Source organism: Capra hircus, chromosome 14, assembly GCF_001704415.2.
Source record: "Capra hircus breed San Clemente chromosome 14, ASM170441v1, whole genome shotgun sequence".
NCBI classification, from domain to species: Eukaryota; Metazoa; Chordata; class Mammalia; order Artiodactyla; family Bovidae; genus Capra; species Capra hircus.
The window spans coordinates 77,608,796-77,629,353 of record NC_030821.1 but is presented as its reverse complement, the minus strand read 5'-3'; the positions used below and the strand labels follow the sequence as shown (position 1 = coordinate 77,629,353).

The 20,558-nt window shown below is 47.1% G+C and overlaps 1 protein-coding gene across 1 annotated transcript in view; it reads left to right on the top strand.

The window, feature by feature from the left end:
- The window catches only part of FAM135B (family with sequence similarity 135 member B), a 161,798-nt gene continuing 142,388 nt past the window's right edge, over positions 1,149-20,558 (top strand). The window contains exon 1 of the mRNA XM_018058602.1: positions 1,149-1,241. Coding sequence (XP_017914091.1) covers positions 1,165-1,241 — 77 coding nt within the window. The 5' untranslated portion in view covers positions 1,149-1,164. The remainder of the gene's footprint in view (positions 1,242-20,558) is intronic.

Below are 20,558 nucleotides of genomic sequence, written 5' to 3'. Positions count from 1 at the left end.
CCACTCCAGTATTCTTGCCTAGAGAATCCCCTGGACAGAGGAGCCTGGTGAGCCACAGTCTATGGGGTTAGCGGCAGCAGCAACAGTCCCCCCAGAACCTGCTCAACTGCAAGGAATTTCAAGTAATTACCTTTTAGCCTCCTCCTAGGTAGCTTGTATTGTCCCGTTACACATGGTGGTTAAGAGAGGCTGCTGATGAAAGCACACACCACTAGAACTTTCTAAAGTCACAAAGGGACTTCAGGTTAGAGACTCCCTGATCTCTTTCCTTATCTGCCATATGGGGCAAGAACTTTTATCCCAGCATTCTTCTGGGACTCTCCCTTGGACTGCAAGGAGATCAAACCAGTCAATCCTAAAGGAAATCAACTCTGAGTATTCCTTGGAAGGACTGATGCTGAAGCTGAAACTCTAATACTTTGGATGGGAAGAGGCAACTCATTGGAAAACACCCTGATGCCGGGAAAGATTGAGGGCAGGAGGAGAAGGGGGCGGCAGAGGATGAGAGGGTTAGATAGCGTCGCTGACTCAGTGGACATGAGTTTGAGCAAACTCCAGCGGGGAATGAAGGACTGGGGAGCCTGGTGTGTACTGCAGTCCCTGGGGTGGCAAAGAGTGAGACATGACTTAGGCACTGAACAACAACAAGGAACCATGCGAAGGGGCAGATTTATTTAATCTCCCCATCATCTGTGAGACTTCTGCGCTGTTACCAGTCCTTCCATTACAGATGAGGAAACTGAGGTTGGGCGAAGTTCAGTGACCTGCTCAAGGTCACACAAGTAGAGCAGGGATTGTTGCACTGTTGGTCATTATGCGCGTGCTCATAGCCAGATGGTAGTGCCAGACAGGTAAGGAAGGGCAGGGGGCTAGCCCAGCTTTAGAAACTAGGGTGTCTGGGTCTGAGTCCTAGTTCTTGGAAGTGTGAGCTGCTTGGCATCATGTAAGTCATCTCCTCTCTCTGTGTCTTTCCTCTGAAAGGAACCCCCCTGAGTGATGACATCCAGTGGACACATTATGGTCCATCGGCCAGACGCTCTTGTCCATCTGCATCAGCGCTGCTTGGGGTCCAGTTGTAGAAGCCCAGGCTGGCTGTGTTTGGCTGATGAGACCCCAAGCTCTTCATTTCCCTCTTGTTTTTTCAGGTAATGAACCAAGAAGATCATGTCGGAAGTACAAGGAACGGTTGAGTTTTCTGTAGAGCTCCATAAATTTTACAATGTGGATCTGTTTCAGAGAGGGTGAGTGTGCTCTCACTAACCGTGCTTCTTTATACTGCTGTTTGTCGCTTTCTCTTGTTTTGCTTTTCCTCTGGCAGGAGATGACGGTGGTGAGGAGACGTCAGAGGGAATTTTGGATTCACGAGAAAAGAATTTGTATGATTTTTTTTTTCTTGCCAAGTGGAAAACCCAGACTTTTAGTGCACTTGAAAATGAGCCATAAGTTGACAAAGACCAGCAAATGCTGATTTCTCTCTTCCTCCTGCACCTCTACCTACTTGCTATTCCCATTACATCTGTCAGTCAGCACTTAAGGAAGGTGAATTGATTGGAAATGAAGCTTGCCTGTGCGACTCTGATAAAAAGGTGTCTGTAGGATCAATATTTGTAGAGGCCAGCTCACCAAACCACATATCATACACCTGTACCCAGATCGCTCAGAAACTGAGAATTTACAATGTCTTTTAAAAATATACAATTAAAATACAGCTGGGTTCACTTTTTTGAGGCTATACTCTGACTTTGGCATTTGAATCCCACACTGACAAAGAGTGACCAGTTCATCAGAGCCAGGACTTGGTAGACTGAGGCATGTGAACTCACATATGGATTTGTAACCCTAATTATTAATAATGCACCTCATCTGAGCTGTATATTGACCTTCAGATATTGACCGAGGCTTGTGTGAAATCATTATTGTTAGCAAGACAGTTCAAAGTGGCACATCCAGGGCACAAAGAGAGCTCTGTGCAGGAGATAAAACTGGCTGAAAATGAATATGGAAATCACGAGTTATCCAGTAAGCCTGTGGTACTCCTCTTGCCATATCCACATGGTTTGGGGAGCCATCTTATTTAGCCGTGTTCACTGACAAAATCTAATATTGAATTGGCCGAGTTAAAACCAGAACTTTGAATCACTATTCTACTTTTTTTATATGTATATTTTATATATAATACATATACTTTTTATAATTGTATATCACCGTATGTATACTTACCACTGTATATCTATGTTATATATGCTATAGATATTTTGATTATTGTGTATGTTACAAAAAGTTATGTGTTCCATTAACACATAAAATAATTATTTTTAAACCATCAATTATCATATTTCTTATCTTTTAAATATCTTTATAACACATACCATTTATGAGTAGAACTGTACATGCATATGATATAAATAAACACACATATATTGGGGCTGCATGCCTGAAAATATTTTTATGGGTAAATATGCAAATCCTGAAGCTTGGAGACCACTGGTCCATGTCATCTCCCAGAGCAAGGAAGACTCAGCTTTCTTTCAGCTCTTAATGCTTCTATTTCATGGAGTCAAGGAGTGTGGAAATCTAGGCACACTTTAGTGTGGATGGGAGCATAACTGTATGATCAGAGTTGCTTGAGAGTGGGTTTCAGTTTAGCTACTTTCAGGAACAGGCCAGGGCAACTTTTGGATGAAGTCTGTTAGGCTTCTCAGGAGGGGATGGCAGGAGTTTTAAGATCCCTAAGATCCCATCCCTGGTGGCTCAGACAGTAAAGCATCTGTCTATAATGCAGGAGACCTGGGTTAGATCCCTGGGTGGGGAAGATCTCCTGGAGAGGGAAATGGCAACCACTCCAGTACTCTTGCCTGGAAAATCCCATGGATGGAGGAGCCTGGTAGGCTACAGTCCATGGGGTCGAAAAGAGTCAGACACGACTGAGCGACTTCACTTCACTTCACTAAGATCCCATCTGCAGGAAGACCTTGATGTAGATGGTCCCCAGCCCCCTGGATTCTGTGAGCAGGGAGCTGCGGACAGGCTGGGCTTGATGCTAGCCAGGATTCTGTCTCTGCCAGGGGAGTTCCTGATAGGCGTGACCCCTGGAGCTCAAGGGCTAAGGACTTTTCTGCTCTGAACCTCCCAGGCACCCTGTGTATGTGAAATGTAATTACTTTCCTAGCAGGCACCCCATGGGGATGTGATGCCTGCCGTCCAGACCTCATGGGCGCAGTGGGGGCCTGGGTGAAAGGTGGCGGATGATCTCCTGATGTCGTCAAAGAGAGAGAAAGTGGGCTTGGGGGATGTGTGCTCCATGCTGTCCTTGGATGGTAGGGAATAGAGCTGGGACTTGGAGAAGAAGGAACGTGTCCTTCTTTGAACTCTGTTTGACTGTGGTAATCTGTGTTCCACTTGGTTTCTCCAGCTAATGAGAGGCTTCTTAAGCCTCTGTCCAGATATGCCAGTTCATTTACCCTGTCTGCCAAGATAGACAACCCTCTTCTTTTAAAAAAAAAAAAAATTTGGTTGCACTAGGTCTTAGAACAAGTAGGATCTTTAGTAGTGGCGTGTGGGATCTGGTTCCCTGACCAGCGATCAGACCCAGGCCCCCTGCCTTGGGAGCGTGGGGTCTTAGCCACTGGAGCACCAGGGAGGTCCCAGCCACCTCCCCCTCTCTTGGTTTGCTGTGAGATGCTGTGTGGAAATCACATGGCTACAGAACTGAGAATACTGACCAGGGATTTGTCCTGATCGGGGAGTTACTTGCTTACAGCACTTTTATGTTTATCATTAGGTTTTTCTAGTTCCAGAATGTATACTGCTCTTTGGTGATGTTGAACAATCAACTTGATTTATCTCAAGTCTACACGGAGGTGAGCTCAAGAATTTAGGGCTAAGGGCTAAGGTGAATTCTCAAAGGAAAAGCATCGCCTGAGACCAGTCAAAAGCTTCATAAATGGTCACCTCTGTGCTTGGTGGTGAGGCTCATCCTGATAAAAAGACAGGACGGGGAGGCACTGGGGAGCCTGGCTGTGTGTCAGACCTGGCTTTGAAGTCAGGCTCTGCCACATATAGGCTCTGACAACATGAACCAGCTATCATTCTAAAATGGTGATGACAAAGTCCATCTCGTGGGGTAATCTGATCAGGTAGGGCGCTAACTGCTTTAGTTAATACATGCGGAGCAAGCAGCTAACAGGGAAACTGGTATCGAGTAGAAGCTATCTAAATAGTCCCTTCTACCTGTGAATCCTGGCTTCCAGTCTGTCCTTCACACTGTTCAGTTCAGTTCAGTTCAGTTCAGTCCCTCAGTCGTGCCCGACTCTTTGCAACCCCATGAATCGCAGCACGCCAGGCCTCCCTGTCCATCACCAACTCCCGGAGTTCACTCAGACTCACGTCCATCTAGTCGGTGATGCTATCCAGCCATCTCATCCTCTGTCGTCCCCTTCTCCTCCTGCCCCTCAAACCTCCTAGCATCAGAGTCTTTTCCAATGAGTCAACTCTTCCCATGAGGTGGCCAAAGTACTGGAGCTTCAGCTTCAGCATCATTCCTTCCAAAGAAATCCCAGGGCTGATCTCCTTCAGAATGGATAGTGGAGTTATTACCCCAACGGGTTGATGTTACCATCTTGCTTCCCTGTTTAAAGCCCCCCTCCCAGCTCCCTTCTGTTCTCACTCTCAGCCCAGTGCTCAGACTCTCAGTGGTTTGATCTTAAACTTCTGCTATGTTATTGTCTGTGCTCAGACCCTCCTGTCCCTGATATTAATAGCTGCCTTGACAGTTCTACCCTCTGCAAGCTCCAGCTCAAATATAACCTCCTCGCCAAACTACTTCTGTGTGTTGATTGATATTCACCTACTCTGTTCAGCCCAGTTCTTGTGAATCCTCTTTCCCCTGCTTCTAAAGAGTATCTTTTATGTTTTATTCTGTCGTCCACTCACTTACACATGATTGTAATGTGTGTGAAGGTTTTCATTGCTTGATATTAAACTTCATTTCCTGTCTTTCCTCCGTTCCTTCTTTACAACGTCATTTAGAAGATTTTTCTGCCCAGAAGTTTTAGATGATTTTACATGTAAATTTTGTCCTGCCCACAGAAGAGTTGCACAAAAAGGACCCATAATCAAGACCTGATGTGTAAGCCCAAATATCATAGAAATATTAGGGTTGAAATCCCCTCTGAAAAAACTCACTTGCCTCATCTCTGCTGAAGTGAAAATGGTTCACTCCTAAGTCAAGTGGCTCCTGAAAGAAAATGCCGTCTTGTGTTGTTGCCCTGACATTTCCCATTGTACCCTGATGCCCAGTGACAGCTAAGCTCCCTGTGAAATTAGCTAACTAGCCCTGATGTGCCTTAATAGACTCAGAAATACAATTATCTTTGCTTGCCAGAGATCAATGAATTGATTTGTCTGATTCCGCCAGAAACAATCCCACTCTTCACTTTTCTTATTAAAATTTGTTGCCGTCCTTTTCAGTCCTTCCCACCTTTAGAAAGGGAGGAGGGATTACACATGGTTTGATTTGGGACTTTTATCACTTGGTGCCAATGGTTCCATCTAACACAAGGTAGAGTAGATAGACTCAGTGATCTTTAAGTGTCTTTCTTTCTGTGAAATTCCATGATATTATTTTAATAAAAATTTGATCTCTCTTTCCCCATGAAATGGCATTAAAAAAAATTATTCCTATGGAGAGGGAACAGACGTCAGACACCCACGGGCTTATGCAGCTGGACCGTCCGGATTACTTTTCTAGCAAATCCACATTCCTGTTAACAATTACCCTGTCCCACTTTTTTTCCCCCATTTTTTTCCCGCTTTGAATCTGTGACTTCATAAGCCTACGGCTCTAAGCCTTTTATCCTCTTAACCCCTGGCTGAGGATACGCTCAGCAGATCTATAGAGAAAAGACTCTTCCAGGGGGCTAAGAGTTGGCCTGCAGAGATTGAAACATCTCTGTGAGCTCAGAGCCACCCACAGGGCCTGATAACCTCCTGGAGGAGTAAAGGTGGACCAGAAAGCCGGTGGGCGGTGCAGGCCCCTTCAGTTCTGTGCTTACTGCGGTGCTCACTCAAGCCTCTCAAGGGGAGCGAAAGGGCACGTGGTCATGAACCTGGTATGGAGGGAAAAGCAGAGACATAGATCTGGTCTAAGAGTCAGAGATCTCAGGTCTGCTTCCTCATCTTCTGTTACGAGCCGGGAACCCGTGGGCTCATCACTGACTCTCTGGCCTCAGTTTCTAGTTTGGCAGTATCTTATGTATGCCTATGGCTGATTCATATTGATGTATGGCAAAGCCAACACAATACACAATACACATTCATATTGATATATGGCACAACACAACACAATTAAAAATAAATAACTACACACACACACACACACAAGAAGTCCTGAGTGATGTTTGTAAAGCATCTAGTAGGGAGAACCAGGCTTGGCAGTGCTGGTAAGGTGGGCTAGGCCCATCCTAGCCTTTCTCTTTCATTGGGCACAACTGAATCTGCACCAGATGGTCCTCAGCTGGTTAGTGCCAGGGCTGGAGCTGACCTGGTCGGGCAGCTAGCGAAATACTGTCGTCACTAGAGGGCCACTGAACTACAGCATGTTTCTTTCCTGGAAGGGTCTTTGAGTGCACCTTGGGTCGGAGGAGTAGATGTAAGACAGTGAGCTCCTTAGCTGCTCTGTTTTTGTTCCCGTCAGTTGTCAAATGATGCTCAAAAGCAACTGTAAATGTACTTCATCATTTTCTCATTTTTAACTTTTAATGGCACACACACACACACACACACACACACACACACATACATATAAAGCAGTTTTGCCTATTGAAAGAATTATGGTGACGTTTTCATCCTTGTACTTTTTCTTACTTTTCATGATACATATCATCACTTTTGTAATCAGAACTCCATCCCTCTTCCTCTCCTTTTTCACTGGGCAAACATTATTTCATACGCACATGTGTTTTCCTTTACAAAAATGTAAAATATTGGACTTTCCTGGTGGTCCTGTGGTTAGGACTCCATGCTTCTACTGCAGGGGCTACATGTTTGATCCCTGGTCAGGGGACTAAGATCCCACATGCTGTGCACTTGGCCAAAAAAAAAAAAAGCGATATTTATTTGTTCTCTGTTTTCTCTCTTTCCACGTGGTGAACATTTTTCATCACCTGTATGTCCCTTTACAACATGATTAACAGCTGCAAAGAATTCTGTCATATAATTCCATCATAATTTATTTAACCAGTGCCCTATTTTTGGATGTTTTGCTTCTTTTTTTACATATTAAAATGCATTTCATTATTCAGAAGTTACCGTGACATTTTTGTTCTTGAATAACTAGGAAGCACTTTACTCTTAATAACATAAACAGTACACCCTGAAAATGAAGAACTTTCCCCATGTGTCTTGGTTCTAGTGAAAGTGAAGTGAAAGTCGCTCAATCGTGTCTGACTCTTTGCAACCCCATGGACTATACAGTCCATGGAATTCTCCAGGCCAGAATACTGGAGTGGGTAGCCTTTCCCATCTTCAGGGGATCTTCCCAAGCCAGGGATCAAACCCAGGTCTCCTGCATTGCAGGCGGATTCTTTACCAGCTGAGCCCCAAGGGAAGTCCACCTTGGTTCTAAGTCTCTGGTGATGTTGATGAAGATGCATACTCCTTGACCAAGCACCTTAAAAAAAAAGAAAAAATTAGAGTATGATTGCTTTACAATGTTGTGTTGGTTTCTGCTGTACTAGTAAGCGAATCAGCTATGTGTATACATATATCCCCTCCCTCTTGAGCCTCTCACCCCCAACCCCCATCCCCACCCACCTCAGTCATCACAGAGCAGTGAGCCGAGCTCCCTATTTTATACAACAGCTTCCCACTGGCTATCAGTTTCACACATGGTAGTGTACATATGCCAATCTTATTCTCCCAAGTCATCCCAACCCTCCTCTACTTCCCATGTCCACGGGCCTGTTCTCTATGTCTGCATCTCTGTTCCTGCCCTGAAAATAGGTTTATCTGTACCATTTTTCTAGATTCTACTGGACAGGGTGTGCTGTTGGCTTCCCTGATAGCTTGGTTGGTAAAGAATCCACCTGCAATGCAGGAGACCCCAGCTTGATTCCTGGGGTGGGAAGATCCGCTGGAGAAGGGATAGGCTACCCACTCCAGTATTCTTGAACTTCCCTTGTGGCTCAGCTGGTAAAGAATCCGCCTGCAATGCAGGAAACCTGGGTTCAGTTTCTGGGTTGGGAAGATCCCCTGGAGAAGGGAAAGGCTACCTGCTCCAGTATTCTGGCCTGGAGAATTCCATGGACTGTATAGTCCATGAGGTCACAAAGAGTTGGACATGACTGAGCGACTTTCACTCTCCCTGTTGATGGGAATGTAAATTGACCAAGCACTTTTATCATCCAGTGAGGTGAGGGAGGGCATAATCTTCAGCCTAACCGTCCCCACTTACCCCCAGATCCCTGTTCCGTCTCCTGTTAGACTTCTGCAGAAGGCATTTGCCAAGCTTAGAGGAATTAAACACCAATTAAGAGTCTTCATGGCATCAGGCAGATCTCCACCTTCTGTTGAGGAGCATTTGTGAATGGTAGGGATGTAACAATCTCCCATGTCGCTGGTGTCTGGGTGGCTCCACATGTCCCAGCGACTGACACTCAGGTCCCTGAAGTTACTGTTTAGGAACTTTGGGAAAATGAAAAGACACCCTTGCAAGGCTGGTCCTTTGCAGCTCCTTCTAAATACAGATAGAACTTAACTTTCATCAGCATGCTGTGTGTTCCAAGAAAGGGGGACATTCTCTATTCTCTTTGAGAAAAGTCTCTTTGGTTCCACTGCATGAAACTTTTTTGTCTCATCCCGCTAGAGTCAACCACAATGTATTTGGGGTTGAAAACTGTAAAATCCAACCCAGGGATTGACCCTGGGTCTCCTGCATTGAGGGCAGATTCTTTCACCACCAAGCCACCAGGGAAGCCCATTACAAAGAGTATCACGTAGCCCTCAGTTCTGCAAGGATGCAGTGTTATCCACAATCACAGAGGAAGCACAGACTGACAGGAGTTCCAGGTCTGGTTCAGTTTTTGACTTGGTGCAAGTGGCCAGGTGAAGGGCTTCTCCTGGGGTGGCCTGCACCCCAGAGTCCACACGTGCTTTCTGCCCCGCTGGGCTTGTTTTGTTCCACTTGGAGCAGACAGAGGTGCTCAGATGTTCTGACCGACACTCCCCACTACCACTTCTTTAAATACTCCCACTTCTGCAAACAACACAACTTCAGAGCACAACTTTTAGGGGGACTCTCACTCAGACTTCCTTTCCTGGCTGCCTGACACTGTTTACCTTGAACAATCAGAGGATGATGAACTGGAAATTAGATCCTCTTGGCCAATGACTGGCAGGCCCCAGAGGCATTTTCTTACCCAAATCTATTCACACTTCCTTGACAAAAGATCTTTCAGTGAATGGAATCCTCAGAGATGCTCTCTTGCCCCCCCTTTTTTCTTTTTGAATTTTATACGATTAATATTTATTGGGCTGAACCTCAGTTGAAGAATGTGCTAGTTGTCCTATTTTATTTATTTAAATAGGAGGATAATTGCTTTACAATATTGTGATGGTTTTTACCATACGTTAGCATGAACTGGCCATAGGCATACAGGTATCATCTCCATACTGAGAGCCCTCCCACTACCCTCCCCACCCCACCCCCAGGTTGTCACAGAGCGCCAGTTTTGGGTGCCCTGCATCAGTCATACATACATTACCAGGTGCATGACCCCATCCCCCTTTTCTACCCATTAAAGCTTTCTCTGTTGTCATCCTTCTCAAGAAGAAATGTGTGGCGTCCCTCCCATGCAACTGTGGTGCAGATGGCCCCTAGTGAAACAGGCAGAACCTTTGTCGGAGCTGCTTGTGTGTGTGTGTGGTGGGCGCATGGTCTGCGAATCTGGGTGTGAACTGGTCCCGTAGAGGGAAACTGCACCAGGCGCTGGGGAGAGCTACCACCTAAAGCTGACATGGTAAAGCAGGTTTGCTGTTCAATGTAATCAAGCCAAAATCGGGCTGATGGGCTGATGAGCACAGTCACCCATCACTTGATGGCCTGTTTGAGCTGATGCTGCTGAGGTTGGGGAAGATACACAGAGAAGGTTCCTGGCTGGAGGGGCAGGTCTGGAAATACAGACCAAGGTGTTTGAACTTTCTCCTCTAGGGATAGCATGAAAAAAAAAGCGTAAGTGATAGTTGCTTAGTCGTGTCTGACTCTGCAACCCCATGGACTGTAGCCCGCCACGTTGCTCTGTCTGTGAAACTGTCCAGGCAGGAATTGTAGAGTGGGTTGCCATTCCCTTCTCCAGGGGATCTTCCCAACCCAGGGAGCTAATATGGGTCTCCTACATTGCAGGTGGATTCTTTACCATCTGAGCCACCAGGGAAGCCCCAAGGATGGTATAGGAGGGGAGAGTATGGCATGTTTTAAGAGAGGATCAAATTTGGGTTAAAACATCCTTTGGCTGAAGCATGGAGAATGCAAGCACTGCCTGACAGATAGTTGACACTCATACATTTGAATCCTAGTCATTGGGTGAGGTTACTTACCTGGGTCCAGTCATGATGACGAAGGGGATGTTTACTGAGCCTTGTGACAAGGAAGTTTCTCTTTGCATTCCAAATCCTATTGACTGGTAGCTTCTGAGGCCTGTATAAAGCTCAGATCCCACCCCTGATTTCTGTCTTCAGATGACTTAGTGAGCTCTAGACCCATAAGAAACAGTAATGAAATGGAGCCGGTGTCCTTTATTTATAGCTGGGAAAGTTCCTAATACTCTCTTAGGGCAGGGTATTGAGAAAATAGATTGAGCAATAAGGATTAAGCATAGGCGTGCATGCCAAAATGGGATTTCTTCCTGTCTCTGTCTACCCCAACTGAAATAAATCTTTAGACTCCAGTGTTTAGAGACAGGGGTGGAATAGGGAAGGAGAGAAGATGAATGGATACCTCGGGCCCAGAGGGGCCCCGTGTTCACAGACTGAGCTGTACTTACCGAATACAAGGAATAAACAGCAGAAGTCTGCACGGTGCTTGATATTTATTATCTATTATTAAAATACATCTCTTATTATATCTATTATCAAAATACATCTCTTTCAGTAGCCCAGGTTTTCACCAATCAGTTTGGCAGTGCCTTCCTACATTCACTCCCTGGGTCACCTGGTCCAGTGGATTTAAATACCACCTATAAGCTGTGTTGTGCTAAGTCACTTCAGTTGTGTCCGACTCTGCAGTAGCCCTCCAGGCCCCTCATGGAATCCTCCAGGCAGGAATACTGGAGTGGGTTGCCATGCCCTCCTCCAGGGGATCTTCCGGACCTAAGGATCAAGCCCACATCTCTTACGTCTCCTGCGTTGGCAGGTAGGTTCTTTACCACTATGGCCACCTGGAAAGTAAAAGTGTGAAGTCGCTCAGTCGTGTCTGACTCTTTGCGACACCATGGATTGCAGCCTACCAGGCTCCTCTGTCCATGGGATTTTCTAGGCAAGAGTACTGGAGTGGGGTGCCATTGCCTTCTCTGAGGAAGCCACCTGGAAAGCCCTCCTATAAGCTACTGACTTCCCTATTAGGTCATCAGTTTCTCCTCTCTTCTCAGTTTCACACTTGCCCAGAAGGTGTCCTCCAGCCATCGTCATCTTGCTGTCTTAAAGCATCTTAAACTTGATCTATGCAGACAGCAAACCTGATCTCCTGCCCTCCCAAACCTCTTCCAGCAAACAACCCCATCTCAGTTGATGGCACCTCCGTCCTTCTTGTTGTTGAAGCCAACATCTTAGAGCAACTCATGACTTCTCTCTACCTCACACCTCATGTCCACCTTATCCAGAAATCCTACTGGCTTTATCATCCAAGGTTATACAGAACATAACATTTCTCACCTCTACTGCTAAAGCTCTCTGGTTCTAGCCACCATCAAGTTCCATCTGGATTGCACCATAATCTCCCCAGCTGATCCTACTGATCCATGCCCATGTCTAGTTTCCTCACAATGCAGAAGCCACACGGTCCTTGCAAAGCCTGAGTCAGACGGTGGTGCATCTCTGTTCCAACTCGCTGTTCTCCAGTTGGCTATGAATAAAGCCAAAGTCCATACAAGCTGGCTTACTCACTCCCTCTTTTGCTTACCTCTGGGCTCTTGATTATACTGGACATGGCCCTCCCTTAGAGCCTTTGTGCTGTCTGTTCCTATTGCCTGGGATGCTCTCCCATCAGCTCTTTCAAGTTTGCCTCATATATGAATGAGGAAACTGGGTGCAGAGAAATGATGCTTTGCTTTGTAACAGACAGCTGCAGAGTGGAAAAGTCTTCCCAGGATCTCAGATTTCCTGATTCCTAATCAATAACTCTTCTCTCATAACCAAAAACTCCCGTGTCTTCTGTGGAACATTAATCCCTCCATGGTCTCCTTCCAGAGTCCTCTCTTGGGATGTTCCTTGCAACAGTATTTCCCTACTCATGATATCACAGATGTGTGCACACACACATGTGTATTTATGTGTGTGTGTGCACACATGTGGAGTGGGCTGTGTGATACTAATGTTCCAAAGAACATCTCTTGGAGGTTGCTTTTTCCTTCATGCCATTGTCCATCCATCACAAGGGTAGATTTGCAAAACTGTCCAAAGTTGGAATTAACTTGGTGGGGGGGGATGTTACATTACTTTTTTCCATTTTGTCCCAAAGCCTTCTTTTGAAGAATAAGCAATATGAATGCTGATGTTGGTGAAGGATCCGGGGTGACATTTATTGCCCTCTATTTGTATTAAGAATGTCGAACTGGATTTTTAGTTTGCGTTTTTGAGATACCGTATGACTGAAGACACTCCTTAGATGAGCACACAAGGAAAATTCAAAGGGGCTTGCTCAGTGGCTGATGTTTGGGCTCTGGCGTCAGAGCATCTGATTCTGGGTCCTGATCCCAAACCCCCAGGGCAGTATGGTCCTGGACACATGACTTCATCTCTCCACATCTGAAAGCCAGATAATGGTAGTATCTACCTCCTGTGGTTTTTGTGAACAAAAAATTACATGTGTGTGTGTTGTGTTCGATGATTTTGAGCTATCCAATTATTATTTATCCTTATCATCATTATGGTTATTACACAATTTGCCTGAAGGAGCCCTACTGCTGGTGTCAGCCCAGGATTTAAGCCCGCCTCCAGCTCGCTGCGGAGCTCATATATTCCTGTGCGTGCTTTGCATCGCTGACTCCACACTCCTTATCTCAGCCTGCAGAAGGGGCCACAGAATCACCTCTCTCGAGATTTGACCGTTCACCTCTCCACATATCCATCCCTTCACCCCCCCCCCCATTTATGCTTCCTCTCATCACGCAGATATCAAATAGGTAATGGGTGGCCCGACCTATGCAAATGGTGGGGAAGTAAGCAACAGGAAAAGAAACAAGAAATGAATTGGCCCGAGCTTAGTCCTTGCAATATCCTGGGAACTGAGCTAGGCATTTCATCTCCACCATTTCATTTAATTATCCTGGAGAAGCAGATATTATCTTTGCCATTTTACACATGAGCAAACCGCCTTTGACAAACAGTAAAACAAAATGACTGAAGCCATGTCGACTACTACAGCTTCCATTCCAAGTCTGTCTCACTTCCAACGCCACACGCTTTCTCAGAAGCCACACGGCTTCCCTTCCAAAGCCCGTATCCTGGACCTCTACATCCACACATCTTCCCGGGGACTGACGAATTGAGGAAACTCACAGACACCATTTGTTTTGTTGGCGGTAACTTCGCAAGTGGCATTAGTCCAGAGTGAGCTTGGGAAGGACTTGCCCAACTCAGACGTCTTGGCTTGCGTTGTCCAGTCCTGGTGCCAGAGGGAGGCTGGGCATCACTCCCTCCTCTAGGCTGCGGCCACGTCTCAGGGACTTTGAACGCCTCTCAGTGTCTCACATCCAGGACCGCTGGCAGCGTGTTGACAAGCCCAAGTTCTCTAAGCTTACAAATGATGCCCCAGCTATGCCCACCAAGGAGTAATTAAATGAACTGGGGAGGATTCAGGATTGTGATCACCATTTCAGGATCACTAATAATCTTCCAGGAACATGAAAGAGATTCATCAATAGTTTCTTCAACTGAGACCAGAACTAAGACCGTGGGAGTGAAAGGAAGACATATTTTAAGTGCTTGATGTCAGGAAATGTTTTCTAGTGGACCTGTCTTCAGTGGGCCAGGCTGCTTTGACCATCACAAATGTTCTCCTAAAGAAGATGGGGTTCAGATGGTTGAAAATCTTGGAAAACTACATATTTGATGAAAAGGTGATGATATATTCGATCATAAACCTTCAAACATTTGTGAAAAGCTTTTGACTTCCTTTCCTCAGGATGAATCTTCAAGGAAACCTGAAATATAAAAGGGAAAAGTAGAGTTGGTTTGGTCAACATTTCTCGAGGTGTGCCCTCTGAGGCTGTTCATCAGGACACAGGGGTATCATTGCATCTGTTTGAAAACCACTGGGAACCATCAGTAAATGTATAAACATGACATTGGCTAACGTTTTTTGAACGCTGAGCCTGAAATTCTTTTAGGCTTCATATTTATTATCTCATTCAATTCTTCAAGCAACCTAATGAAGTCAGGGTTATGATTATGTGGACTGTTATGCAGATGAAAGAACAGAGGGTCACATTTGATGGGACAACATTTGAGTTGACACAGCTGGGCTCAGGACCACAGGCTCGCTAAGGTCATGCCAATTCTTTACCAGTCTTTGATTCTCCCAGAACTGGTGTGTCTGAGTCCAGTCCTGACTAGCCAGCAGCACCTGTAGATGTGTAAGCAGAGTGGACGGTGGGTGACCAAGGGCTGCTACCTGGACTATCTGAAAGGCAACTCAAAAATCTCAGGAGACTGCAAGAGGGCTCCTTGCTGCATGGCCTCCTCGCTGGAGGAGAGGCGCGTTGTCCCTCTCTGTGAGTACAGTGCTAACAGCATGTGAAATCTTCCCGGGCCGAGAATCAAACTCACGTCCCCTGCATCGGCAAGTCGACTCTCAACCGCTGGACCCCCAGGGAAGTCCTCTCATGGTTCTGGCAGCTTCCTTGCCTCCCATCCACCCTGTGCACTGGAAATTAGCCAGGGTTTTGCACGTTCTGTTGCATCCAGGCCTTGTGCCTGCCCCACAGCTGCTGCAGTGTTCTCCCTGCTGACTCCTGCTCACGTTGTCTTTGTCCCTTCTAAGATATCACCTATCTCAGGAGGCTTTATTATAGTTTAGCCTGAGCAGGAGCATCCTTCAGCCCTCCCTTTGTCCCACCACTGGTGCCAACCACCTCCTCATTACGTGCTAGGTCTTGGCATCCAGGTTCCATCCACTCCTGGTTCCCAGGCTTGCCACTCAGGGCTGGCACACAGTGAAGCCCAATAAAAGCTTGCTGACAGATGGATGATTTGGGTTGAAATATTTTGACCCTCCTCTTCTCTGTATTGAACAGTACAATAGTATTCATTGAGGATCAGTTGTGTAGTTGACACAGTTCTGGGTGCCGTTTTCAGGGTGATGACCCAAACAAAGCAGTCCCTGTTCTCACAGAACATTAGTCCACTGGGCAAGACAGTCATTGAATCTAAGCTCCCTTTTCTAAAGGAGCTAGTTCGGTGTGAAGCATGTGCTGTGATGTAAAGTGCAGATGGTCGTAAGAAGTATGATAGGAGATGCTTCATTTATTAATAGGTGAGGGCTCAGGAGGGATCTCATGGAGGAAGGAACATTTAAAAGGAGACTTGAAAGTTACTTGAAAAATGATAACCAAGTATGAGTGGGAGGAAAGAAAGCAGGAAGAAAGGGCGGGAAGAAGGAGCAGCTTCATCCAGAAGCTGAAATAAGGCCGCTGTGACTGCTGGAAAGGTGAGCGAGGGCCAGAATCTCTAGCGTGTTACTGCTTGTGCTTGGACTTTCGGGCGTGTGTGTGTGTGTGTGTGTGGTGTGTGTCTGCTCAGTCCTGTGTGACTCTTTGCAACCCCAGGGACTGTAGCCTCCCGGGCTCCTCTGTCCATGGATTTCCCGGGCAAGAAGACTGGAGGAGGGTTGCCATTTCCTGCTCCAGAGGATCTTCCTGGCCCAAGGATTGAACCTGAGTCTTTTTCATCTCCTGCACTGGCAGACGGATACTTTATCATTGTGCCTGGGAAGCCCTTCAAATAGTGTCTGTCTGTCTGTCTCTCTCTGTGTGTGTAATAATCACCTCTGTTCTGGAAAAAGTCTTGAATGAATAGAGAATTTTTCCACTGCAATATTTGATTCTGTAGAGGTAACACTGTTTCATCAACAGAAGAAGCTACAGGCCTGTGTATACATTTTTGTTACTATCTACCCCCTCTGTTGTTCTTCTGAAGCCAAGGATTCATGTGCTTAAACCATGTTCTATTTGTGTTTGATTTTAAAATATCCATGTGAATTATATTTTTAAAAAGACTACCAGGTTCTGCATGGCCTCGGGGCGCCATTGAAGGTCTTCCGTTGTAGCTTCTCAGGCATCTTGTCTTGGAGAATCACAGGCAGCCACACGCAGAAGAACCCCAGAGTTATTCCTGGTGCTTCTAATGCCTCGGGCAGTGCCTTGGACTTACATTCACCAGGTACCCCAGACCCTCCACAAGGCTCTGTCCTTCCTCTCTGGATGCCTTCCGCTGCTCTCCCAGGCTCTGCTTCCTCCGTCCCCTCTTCCCTCTGCTGTCAGCACGGCAGCCAGAGGGTCCTTTTAGGACCTAAGTCAGGGAGTGTCACTTCTCTGCTCAAAACTTCCCAGTGACTCGACTCCCTGTTTCACTCAGGACGGCATCCCGAGCCCCTGTGATGGCCTCTAAGCCCCTTCCTGACGCTCCAGCCACTCTGGACACCTGCCTGTTCTTCCAGCACTGCCCTCCGTCCCCCGCTCCCGCTCTGGCCACCAACCCGGGGCCTTTGGGGTATCTCCCTCTATCCGGAACATTCTTCCCTAGTATGTTTGCAGAGCAAAACTTCTCACCTCCATCAAGTCTATTCTTGTCACCTTCTTTAATCACACTTTAACCCCACAACTTCTCTGCATTACCTTCCCACATACCAGGGACATAACTCATTTGTCCCTTCTTTCTTTATTTGATCCTCCTGCTAAAGTGTAAGCTGCACAGATGCTGTGATTTTTATCGGTCCCTTTCGCTGATGAATTTCAGTACTTCAGATCCCCCCTAACATTTGGTGCTCTCTGATGACCTAGAGGGGTAGGATGGGGGGTGGTGCGTGGGAGGGAGGCTCACGAGGGAGGGGATATATGTCTGCCTATGGCTGATTCACACTGTTGTGCAGCAGAAACTAACACAACATTGTGAAGCAGTTATCCTGCAGTTAAAAAAAAGGATGCTCCCTACAAGTGAGTGCATTCTTCTGCTATTCTTCATGGTCCAAACTTTCAAAGAAAAAACACTGCAGGCATATCTGAAGAATCAGTGCAGGTCGTTGCAGCATGGAACTTAAGGGAGGACAGATTGCGGGTCTGTGGACAGGAAACTTAGGTGCAGTTGGTTCTGAATCCCGTGCCCCGTGTTTGTGGGCACGTCTGGTTGTGGTCATGCTTGTTTCCATGTGCCCATGCCTGTGGTCATGTGTGCTTACATTTGTGGGCATGTGTGGGCACACACACGTCTCTGACATGCATAGTTGTGGACATGCCTGGTTGTGTGCACATGTTTGTGGGCACGCATGTATACTTGTTCAAATAATTGCACTAGCAGATGTATCTGAACTCTGTCATGCAGAACTGGGGGCTCTGGACTTCGAGGAGGGACCTTGGTTCTGTCATTTCTTGTGTCCTTCCCTGGAGTCAGTCTTTAATTATCCACCTCATTGTGCTAAAAGTGGAGTCTCCGCCAGGTGTCACAGCCTCCTGCTCAGCCGCCCTCTCGGACGTCCTCTCCTCTGCCGGAGGTCTGCGTGGCTGTGTTCTAAGAGCCGTGTGATTGGCACTGGCCCTTTAAAGTCACCTGGAGGACTCTGTCACGAGCACAGTTTCGAGTGCCTTCCCCTGCCTCAGATCTGGAAGGAGGCGGTGCCTTTTGTGACCTTGCAGCTGGCTGCATTCCTTTAGAGGTCATTTTCCCTCTGGTGTATTCGGAGTCCAGTTAAATTGGTTTGGAGCTCAGCGGGCTCCTGCTGACTCCGGCATGGGTTGACTGTGCTCTGTGTTCACTCCGGTCTCTTCCCAGCCCCGTAACAGGCCACACACACCTTCACCGGGTCTTCACTTGTCAGGGTTAATGGCATCATAATGCACCCGTTGCCTGAACTCAGGCAGGGCAGAGTGGTGCAGAGGATGAGTGCGCTCTTTCCAACCAGGCCCGGGTCCCAATCCCAGTTCTACCTCCTCAACAGACGGGCTGGCTTGACCGTGACTTTCAGGTTCGTCTCCTGTGCACTGGGATGTGGCGCCTCAATAGCGTGACTGCCAGGGTTGAATGCTGCCATTTATGTGACGGTATCCACCCCGGTGCCCGGTGCCTGGTAGATGCTCTCTGACTCCTCTCCATCAACCCTGGATTCTGCCCCAACACGCACGCTCGCCGCCCCTCCTGGAGCACATGTAACAGCAAAGTCTGACCTGGCCAGGCTCATCTGCCTCCACACCTTCACCAATCTCTTCACCTGGGATGAGTGGCAGGTCACCTCCTTTTCTCATATACAGGTTTCTCTCTGAACTCCTGCTTCCCCTTAAAACTGACTTCAGGGCATCACTGAGGAGACATGGGCTCAATCCCTGGGTTGGGAAGATCCCCTGGAGGAGGGCATGGCTGCCCACTCCAGTGAACTTCCCTGGAGAATCCTATGGGTAGAGGAGCCTGGCAGGCTGCAGTCTGTGGGGTCACACAGAGTCGGACATGACTTAGCATGCATGCCTAGCGACAAAAACAACCCATCTCAGGGTTCTTGGGGGATCACCCCGATTCTGTTACATTTCTGTATCTCAGCTTCAACTCAACCTGCTATAAAAGAAGTAGAAACCAAACCAAACCAAACCAACAAAACCCAGTGCTTTGGGAACTCAGCAGGTCACTCAAGTGTAAAGACATTTTTTTTTCCTTTCACGTTTTCACTCATTTGTCTTCAGTGTGAGGTTATTAAGGTTTGACTGTGTTATGCTCAGCTTCGGAAGATCTCTGTCTAGTGTGGGGTTATGTGGTTTAACAAGTCTGACAAACCTTGATTTTAATCCTATCTCTGCTGCTTCTTGGCTGTGTGGCCTTGGGGAAGTCAGTCAAGCTGTCTGAACCTTTTCTTCACCTGTAATCTCAGATAATGATGACTATTAGACCCACTTTTAGAAAGAAGTGAAGCTGTTTTCTGTCATCCTGAAGATAGTAGGGCCATTTTATTTCTTGAGAACTAAGTCATAAAGTCAGCTACTTGGGGTTTGGCACATCATTGGTTAAAACCACCCAGAGACTCTCGATTAGTACCTTGTATGCCTGGGTCAAGTGACAAAATGCATGCTGAAGGAAGCATGTAGTATTTACTGCATTCATGATCTGTGCCATTCGTTGCTCAGTTCTTCATGTTTTGGGGACTCTGTGTTAAGTAACGTTCCCTAGCACCCACCATGTGTGACGTGCCAAGGACTTGGGGATAAGAATGACAGATTTATTGAGAAGGGCTGACAGCTCACTCTGGAGGTGATCGATCGCCTCCAGGATACATGTCTTACTACGAAAAAGTGGGGTGGGGAGAGGACACGGGCTTTGAGGCTGGATAGGGTCTCTCAGTTCCCACTCGGCTAATTATGAGCAGCAGAGCCTTGGGAAAGCCACTTAACCTCTGAGGACTTGTTCCCTTCATTGGTAAGATGAAGATGGCTGCACTTAGGTGGTTCACTGACCCCTGGACAGAGGGTGTCCTCCTGGACTGAGCTGCGCTCACTGCAGGGTCAGGGCTTGGTTGCCGGAAGTTGTGCTCATTTCACTGGACAGGGCAGCACCTTCCGGTCAGACAGTGTTGAGATTGAGACTGTGCAGGGAGCTCTCTCCAGTGTCCTATGTGGATCCAGACTGCCTGGGGCTTCCCTGCGGGCCCTGCCCTTGCAGATATTGGTTGGGTGTTTGTCTTGCCCAGTCCTCAAGGGCAGGGAGGACACTGAAGTGGTGGATTGCTATCCATAAAGACGACTGGCATGGCCCTGAAGGGCCTATCCCAGCAGCCAGAGTTTAGAACTCAAGGCCCCTTGATTGTAGATTAAGGGAGAAATGTAAGAAAAGGCAACTGATAGTAAAATCGAGCAGCTGGTGCCTGGCTGCAGAAATACAAGCAGATGCCTCAGCTTTATCGTCAGAGAAGAAGGTGTCGCTGATGGGGTGGGGGCTGGTGGATGGTGGGGCAGGAGAGGGAGAATGTTTGGAGAGTTTGCTTAGGGAGAGACTGAGCAAACCCAGCCCATCAAGGAGCAGTCTATTTGCCCACCGGGGTGAGAGGCACACCAGATTTGAGCTAGCATCCCTGGGTTCAGCTTCCTTAAGCTGCC